The sequence below is a fragment of the Oncorhynchus mykiss genome, chromosome 31 (assembly GCF_013265735.2).
Source record: "Oncorhynchus mykiss isolate Arlee chromosome 31, USDA_OmykA_1.1, whole genome shotgun sequence".
Lineage (NCBI taxonomy): Eukaryota > Metazoa > Chordata > Actinopteri > Salmoniformes > Salmonidae > Oncorhynchus > Oncorhynchus mykiss.
This window is the reverse complement of record NC_050571.1, coordinates 38,895,951-38,905,224: the sequence shown is the minus strand read 5'-3', so window position 1 is coordinate 38,905,224 and position 9,274 is coordinate 38,895,951. Positions and strand designations below refer to the sequence as shown.

At 41.5% G+C, this 9,274-nt stretch overlaps 1 protein-coding gene across 1 annotated transcript in view; it reads right to left on the bottom strand.

Annotated features, from left to right (window-relative positions):
• Positions 1–1,087: 1,087 nt before the first annotated feature.
• The window catches only part of LOC110505132 (relaxin receptor 1-like), a 110,184-nt gene continuing 101,997 nt past the window's right edge, over positions 1,088–9,274 (bottom strand). The window contains exons 16-18 of the mRNA XM_021584128.2: positions 3,972–4,382; positions 2,443–2,661; positions 1,088–1,819 (exon numbers count right to left, since the gene is read on the bottom strand). Of these exons, the coding sequence (XP_021439803.2) occupies positions 1,515–1,819; positions 2,443–2,661; positions 3,972–4,382 (935 nt within the window). The 3' untranslated portion in view covers positions 1,088–1,514. The remainder of the gene's footprint in view (positions 1,820–2,442; positions 2,662–3,971; positions 4,383–9,274) is intronic.

The window sequence follows — 9,274 nt, the reverse complement described above, 5'->3', positions numbered from 1 at the left end:
AGCCACATTGCATAAAAAAGGTTTTTTGATGCTAGTGGTTGTATTAATTTGGGATCTATCGCATCCCACAACTGTCCCAGACTGTTTGGAATATTTATTTATCGCACAGAATGGAATAGGTCAACCTTTGTACTATGGGGGATAGTAGATTGACATATGCTTGTGCTGTTTGTTAGGCCTACTCATCTTGTTGGCTGACAAAGTAAATGTGGACATCCAATATCTTCAATATGCTCATTGGAATTGGATAAGGACGCGTGCAGTTGCGTCCCCGATGTGTGTTTCTTAACTTGTGAGAAAGACCCGATCACGTGACGGAAAGCCGTGTACACTCAGGGAGAAGAGCATAACACAAGCACTCCGGGCCGCAAAAGGCATAGATTTTTTTAGGGTGCATACGGTCACAAAGGGGATGCCGCTGTGAATTTCCAGGCTTTATCAAGTGCTTGTCAAATTGTGAATGAGAGACCATTGGCTTGTGTACAGCCTTCGTAAAAACAAAGCAGAGCTCATGCCTTTCAAGTGACTTTCATCATGCGGCCTTACAATGTATTAAAAATCCAAACATATAGCCGGACGTTTGTAGAACAACTAAAGTTACATTAGTAACTCTAAATTAAGCATATAGGAGTACTTATTTCTTTGTTAACCACTCAACACAGAATAGTGCGCACTCCCTCAAATCGTTTGGAGAAAATATTTATATTTTGTATTCTTCATACTATTGTCTGTTAAATCAACTAGTGTAGCCCACAGCTATTTGGCATAGCCACATCAGGACAACTCAGAGTATGCTATTATTTTCTTCTGAAAAAGACTAGATTTTCTTCATATCATGTTTCATTAGACCTGTCTAAAATACATACATTTTGTGAAGGTGTAGGCTATATTACATGGATTTATTACACATTTTAAAAGGGCTTGTAGGCTATGTGTGTAGAAGCCAGAGTGTGCAAAGCTGTCATCAAGGCAAAGGGTGGCTACTTTGAAGAATCTAAAATATATTTTGATATAACACTTTTTGTGTTACTACATGATACCATATGTGTTATTTCATAGTTTTGATGTCTTCACTATTATTTCACAATGTAGAATATTGTAAGTATAAAGAAAAACCCTTGAACGAGTAGGTGTTCAAACTTTTGACTGGAAGTGTACATGACAAATCCCAGTCTAGAACAGAGAATGACAGTGATTGCTTTATTCTATACAATACTGTACACAGTCTGTAGGCTCCAGTACATCAGGAGCAATCTACTATACAGAAATGAATGCTGATGGGTGTGATTTATGTTTTTAGGAATAAGTATGTTAATAATCACATCGACCGAAGGCATTCACAAAGCCAAAGTCTAAGCATCAGCAGAGTAGAATTGCACATAGTCCAACGTGTACAATGAGATCCTTTGTCTGTACAAATCACAGTGCAAAATGTTAATTGACTCTACAACCGTCAACATGCTGTAAACGTACCATTCACATGAACCCACATGAATTGTTGAAACCGAAGGGCATTATACACCGTTTGTTCTTTCCACGGGCAGTAGCTGAGACGTGCAGGATATTTTTGAGGGATTCGCCAGGTAGTCGCCAGGTGAAGTCAGGGTCTGGCTGTTTTCTTGGAGAGGCCACATCTCCTGCAATGTGAATGAGGGTTGGTGGGCTGTGTGGTTGCTCATCAGAGGTCTCCTCTGCCTGTAGTTGGCCCACACCTGGAGGATGGTCTCTTTGAATGGCCGTGTGGTCAGGGTGTACAGGATGGGGTTGAGGGCGCTGTTGATGGGCAGAATGAAGATCACCACCCAGGAGCTGATGGTTCCTATTCGGGAAGAAGATTCCATTATTGTCCATTTACTACATGAGCAACGCAAATGTGTTTTTTGTAATCCCATTCTCCCTGTAGACAATATGCATAACATACAGGCAGGGATGGAAATTAAGCTAGAACTAGCCCGTCAGGCCAGTGAAATGGTGTCTTCTCAAATATTGCACGGCAACAAATGTGTACCCTAATGTTACCCAGGCTAGTTGAAATCATGTTCTACTAGCCCAGCGGGCTAGTGCTCAAAAGTTCCATTCCTGTATACAGTACATACATAGAAAGTAGGGGTGAGGTGGGTTGGTGGGCTGAAAGAGAAGATGATGGATGGAGGATGTTCTGTGATGCCAGTCCATTTGTAAACACGCAAACACCCATCCGCCTGGAAGTTTGCTATTCAATTTACAACCAGAAAATAGGATTGATTATGGAACTAATCTGAATGATGCAAATATAACATCTGTAAAAGAGACAAATTGAAATTATTATATGTTGATGTAAGATGGCACTGCATAGTAGCTTACATACGTTTTATAGGCTACAAATTGAGCCTGTCTGGGTTTCCAAATACAATGTATGAAATTATAAAAATTGTCAGATTATGACAGTACTGAAACTCCTACCTGGAATTTCCACCTGCAACAGTGATAGAATCTTGAGGACAAATATGGGTATCCAGCAAAGAGAGTCGGTGATGACGATGGAAAAGAACCTCTTGGCTATGGTCACCTCCTTTTTGATGTGGTTACTATATTTTGTCGTCTGTGTCCCTGTCCTCTGGATGTTGTAGAACATACTCCCATAGGACAGTACAATTATAAGGAATGCAACCAGGTTCAGGCCTGTTGAGGAAAATAAATGAATCAGCTCCTTGGAATTTATTCAATTGTAGATAATGTTAGGTCCATTATTATACAAGGTAAAACATGAAATTGCTTTTACAACACAATTCAAATAATTACTGCAGTTTTACACACAGTGTGGCAACTTTAATGAGACAAAAGCAATGCATTTGTTTTAGCAATGCATTTGTGGTACTTCCTTTGTAACAGATAACAAGATAGATAATTGAAACATTTTCGATAATGGAAAATTGTCTTCTCCACCAACCCCTCATTGAAAGGCTGATAGTGGAACACTGCCACCTACAGTGTAGTAACCCTGAGGCAAATTGCTCAAAGGCACAATGGAAGTATACACTGAGTGTACAAAACATTAGGAACACCTGCTCCTTCATGACAGACTGATCAGGTGAATCCAGGTGAAAGCTATGATCCCTTATTTATGTCACCTGTTAAATCCACTTCAATCCGAGTATAAGAATGGGAAGAGACAGGTTAAAGAAAGATTTTTAAGCCTTGAGACAATTGAGACATGGATTGTGTGTGTGTGCTATTCAGAGGGTGAATGGGCAAGACAAAATATTGAAGTGCCTTTGAACGGGGTATAGTAGTAGCAGAGAAGGCTGATGGGAGGAGCTATAGGAGGACAGGCTCATTGTAATGGCTGGAATGGAATTAATGGATCGGTATCAAACGTATGGAAACCACGTTTGACTCAGTTCCATTGATTTGATTCCAGCCATTAGAATGAGCCAGTCCTCTATAGCTCCTCCCACCAGCTTCCTCAGGGTAGTAAGGTGCCAGGCTCATGGGTTTGAGTGTGTGAAGAACTACAAAGCTGCTGGGTTATTCACACTCAACAGTTTCCTGTGTGTTTTCAAGAATTGTCTACCACCCAAAGGACATCCAGCCAACTTGACACAACTGTGGGACGCATTGAGGACCACCAATGCTTCTGACACCTTGTAGTCCATGCTCCGACAAATTGAGGCTGTTCTGAGGGCAAAAGGCAGTGCAACTCAATATTAGGAAGGTGTTCCTAATGTTTTGTACAATCAGTTTATACAGTAGTTCGGATTCTGACAACAGCAGCCTTCTTGTTGTCAGTTCAGTTGCCAGGCTTGGGAGTTGAACCAGGCAGCAACCCTCTGGCTACTGGCATAAAATGTCTAATAAAATGTAGGCTACATCTATAAAAAAAAATGTAGGCTACATCTAATGAAAGCAGCAGAGAGCCATTGGAACAATTCTCATTTCAGAATGACATTGGAAATAGACTCATTTGACCTTGAATTAGATAAGACACCCACCCAGGAAGATGACGATGGAGTACACCTGCGCCCCCATTGTCTCAGGCTGCTCTGAGTGTAACGGAAAACACACGCCGTTGGTACCATAGAAGTTCCGGAACAATCCTTTGAATACCAGGGGGAGGAAGGCGATGATGAAGCCAATGAACCAGATACTCAGAAGGATCGAGACAGTGCGCCGGCAGCCGGGGGTTAAATACCGGAAGGGGTAGACGATACAGATGTACTTCTCCAGGGTGAGGTAGGTGAGAAGGAGGACAGAGACCTCGGTGGAGAGCATGGCGAGGGAGCCGATCACCTGACACTGGACGCTGTCCATCCAGGCCTGGGCGTGGCGGTTGTACTCACCGCGGAACTTGAGGTCGTAGGCACCAATCATGAAGAGGTAAACGCCCATCAGTCCGTCGGCACCTGGGTGGTGGAATTGCGTTGTTAGAGTAATTACTATTACCAAATTGAACTCAGTATGTGCATTAATACTATCTGCTCAACTTTTTACAGTGAAACGTCATACATCGGTTAACGCTCATTTATTTTCAAATTAACTCCTTGGTTACATGGACTTACTCCATAGTCAATTAATTCTACATTCATTTGAGAGTCATAAAGTGCAGAAAAGAGAAACTGCAGATTTGGAGCAATGCAAACTTCAGTAATGTAATGGGCCAAGCTTTTAGTCTCAGAAGTAGGCCTTCAGAGCATCTACAAGTGGAATGTAAGTACAGCTCAACTTCGACACTTCTGAGGTGTAAATTTGAAGGACAATTTGATTTCAGAGTCAACAATCCATTCAGGGTTAATAACATTGTCATGTACACACCTTGTAATATAACCAGTGCTTAATTTGAGCCGCATCCTGCCAGAACAGGATCTGGCACCTCTCCATTTTGGACTGTTTTGTTCCGGAACCTATTTGACCAGATCCGGTACCTCTCGTGCCATGAAAAATAATTTTCACAGTTTGCAATGTAAAAATTCTAACAAAAGCTATCTTTTTTTATTTATCCGTTATTTTACCAGGTAAGTTGACTGAAAACAAGTTCTCATTTGCAGCAACGACCTGGGGAATAGTTACAGGGGAGAGGAGGGGGATGAATGAGCCAATTGTAAACTGGGGATTATTAGGTGACCGTAATGGTTTGAGGGCCAGATTGGGACTTTAGCCAGGACACCGGGGTTAACACCCCTACTCTTACGATAAGTGCCATGGGATCTTTAATGACCTCAGAGAGTCAGGACACCCGTTTAACGTCCCATCCGAAAGACGGCACCCTACACAGGGTAGTGTCCATAATCACTGCCCTGGGGCATTGGGATATTGTTTTAGACCAGAAGAAAGAGTCCCTCCTACTGGCCCTCCAACACCACTTCCAGCAGCATCTGGTCGCCCATCCAGGAACTGACCAGGACCAACCCTGTTTAGCTTCAAAAGCAAAGTTCATTTGAGTTGCTCTTCATTAATTATCCTGCCCCACAAAAAAAACAATGTGAAAAGTAGATTTTCAGCCTAGGCCTAATATTCTAAGAGTTGATTCGGGTTGGGCCGGCCCTGGTTTAGGGTTTGAGCAACATTTTAACCTTGGTTTGCAACACATGATCAATAGCTTCTTTTTTTAAGTAGCTTAGCTGTGGATTGTAGCAAAATAACAATGAATAGCTTAGTCGAGAATGCGTGGCAAATATGTCAGTGAAAAAACTAAATTGGAAATCACAAGTTGGATAGCAAATGGCTCCTGCTGTAGGCTACCAAAATACAGTATTTGATCAACTTCGATATATTGTTTTACTAAAAACAAGAGCGCGAAAGGATTTTGGCACGAGCGCATCAGCCATCTCCAGCGAGTGAGCTGCGCATCATTGGGTTTTTTAGGACCATAATTTTCTCATATTGTAGCCTACAATATTTGTCTCCACACACCTAGGCCTGGGCTAATGATGGATTCAAGACAAGGTCGTTTTTATTGATCTCATATTCTCAGTTTGTCAGTGTCAAAGTAACCTGCCATTTCGATCATTTGTGTGGTATTAAAAAAGGTTATGCCAAAGTCTCCAGTTGTGTAAAATGATGTGGAATTGCATGAAAGGTGTTTATAAAAGGCCCAATTTTTCCTCTACTCTTTTACTGCTCTGACACTTTTTTCTCATGCGTTCCTGTCACCCCCCTCTCACTCTCACTTTTTGTTCACCGAGTTACAAATGAAGCACTGAATATAACTGATGTTATGAGCAGCAATGACAAACTTTTCTGGTAATATATTAACTTTATCTTAAACCTCCATATTTGCAAGTAAGCTTTAGCCAAACTTTGAAGTCTGTTTGACTCTGCTGAGATGTCCCCTTTTTCAGTAAGCCTTCAATCAACTTAGAGATGATATATTTGCACAAGGAAATCAAACAGAAATGTCACGTAAATTGAATACATATGACATTTCGGTAGAACACAAATTCATCTGGCTGGTGTTTGACTGCAGTCATGATGATGCCAAAACAGACAACATACAGTATTTACCGCTCACATTTCCTCTGTATGGCACGAGACTCTCTGTCTCTTACATGACTCAGTGACTCATTCTATAACATAGCTCTAGACCGTGTCATTGTACTTCCTTTGATGTAGAAAGGTACCAAATGTGCAAATCAAAAAAGCATTTTATCTGAAACATGCCAACATTAAAGTGTAAAGGATGGTGGTGGGTATGCCAAACACATTCTGATCTTCACAAGGATAAGTCCGAAACACATCAAGAGCTTGGGACTATAGGGTTCTACCTGCATTTTTCCCAAAGTTAAATTATTGACAGCCTTGTTCCGTTCAATGTTCTCTACCTATATAATACTCTTAATACTCCAATTAATGTTAAGTTCAAAAGAATACAAGATAAAAATTGCTGACATCATTCAAACCAATGAGGGTTTGGAACTTTAAAGCCAATTCATCTTTTTGCAGATAGATCCTTATAGTCCCAAGCTCTCGATATACTGTATACCTTCAAGGCTTTTTCATTTTTTGGGGTGGGCAGATCAGCTTTAATATTACCTCAAGCCTTGCATACTGTATATCAAAGCTTATTTAAATTGAACAGAAAGGTGTGTCTTACATTGCAGGGTACAGATACAGGGAAAATTCGAGAAATAGCGCTATCCTGCTGACTCCCAAGGAAGTAAGCCATTAACATGTCTCTCTCATTCCCTGGATCACCGTATCTGACATAGCTAGTTTAATAGAGCAGAAAGGTGGGCCTGGCTTGTAGCAAAGGCACAAAGACATGTTATGTAGCTCTCTCTCCAACTCCCACGGTAGTACGAAATAAATATACTATGTATCAATGGTTTGGTGGTGGCCACTGAATGTCAACAGTTCAAAAGCTAAGCCTGCACATCAAAGTTAAAGACCCCAATTCATTTGTTTGCTGAAAAGAAACCTGCAGTGAGGGTTCACTAAGAATGTTCACTCTTGAGTTGTTCACCACGTCTTAATCAACACACCCAGAACATTGTCCCTCTCACAGACATTGCCACTGGATATTGACACATTCTCACCTTCCCTTACAATAATGCGTTGAAGCTTCAGTGTGGTTTTTCTTTATTTGAAGTCAATAAGGGCTGTCCCCGACTAAAAAAATGTTTGGTATACCGAAAGTTGTCTGTTCTTTCGACCCATCAATTGGTCGACAGTTTTAAACTTGTATTTTTTCCCTATAAAGACACGACCTACAGTGCATTTGGAAAGTATTCAGACCCGTTGACTTTTTCCCCTTTTGTTATGTTACAGGCTTATTATAAAATTGATTAAATATTTTTTTTAATCATCAATCGACACACAATACCCCAAAATGACAAAACCCATGACAGAGTTTTTAGAAATGTTTGCAAATGTATTAAAAAAAATGGAAATATAACATTTACATAAGCATTCAGACCCTTTACTCAGTACTTTGTTGAAGCACCTTTGGCAGTGATTACAGCCTTGAGTCTTCTTGTGTATGACGCTACAAGCTTGGTACACCTGTATTTGGTTAGTTTCTCCCAATTCTTCTCTGCAGATTCTCTCAAGCTGTCAGGTTGCATGGGGAGCGTCTCTGCACAGCTATTTTCAGGTCTTTCCAGAGATGTTCGATCAGGTTCAAGTCTGGGCTCTGGCTGGGCCACTCAAAGACATTTGGAGACTTGTCCTGAAGCCACTCTTGCATTGTCTTGGCTGTGTGCTTAGGGTTGTTGTCATGTTGGAAGGTGAACCTTCACCCCAGTGTTGGATCCTGAGCACTCTGGAGCAGGTTTTCATCAAGGATCTCTGTACTTGGCTCCGTTCATCTTTCCCTCGATCCTGACTAGTCTCCCAGTCACTGTCGCTGAAAAACAACACCACAGCATGATGCTACCACCACCATGCTTCACCGTAGTGATGGTGGCAGGCTTCCACCAGACGTGAGACTTGTCATTCAGGCCAAAGAGGTTTCATCAGACTTGGTTTTTCTCTGGATTCATCAGACCAAAGAATCTTGTTTCTCATTGTCTGAGTCCTTTCGGGGGCCTTTTGGCAAACTCCAAGTGGGCTGTCATGTGCTTTTTTACTGAGATGTGGCTTCCGTCTGGCCACTCTACCATAAAGGCCTGATTGCTGGAGTGCTGCAGATATGGTTGTCCTTCTGGAATGTTCTCCCATCTCCACAGAGGAACTCTGGAGCTTTGTCAGAGACCATTGGGTTCTTGGTCACTTCCCTGACCAAGGCTCTTCTCTCCTGATTGCTCAGCTCTAGGAAGAGTCTTAGTGGTTCCAAACCACTTTCATTTAAGAATGTTGAACCACTGTGTTCTTGGGGACCTTCAATGCTGCAGACATTTTTGGTACCCTTCCCCAGATCTGTGCCTCGACACAATCCTATCTCGGAGCTTAATCCTAATTCCGTCGACCTCATGGTGTTACGGCTTTCTTCCGTCGAAGGAGAGGCGGCCCAAAATGCAGCGTGGTTATTTCGATACATGTTTAATAAAAGATAAACACGAACAATACAAAACAATAAACGTAACGAAAACCTAAACAGCCTTATTTTTTTTATTTTTTATAAAAATAATTTATTATCATCAATACCATTCATTCTTTACAACTCATCATTTCCATACAAACTCAAATAGTGGTATTTTAATTTAAACAAAACAAAAACCCCAAACAAAACCTCAGGGGAGCATCTTCCCTCCCCGTCATCCTACAAACTACCTTTCCCTATCTCCCCGTCCCTAATCTATCCCCTTACAAATCTAAATGACACCCAGCCCTAAACCCCCCTTCCACCTCTCCCGGGCAG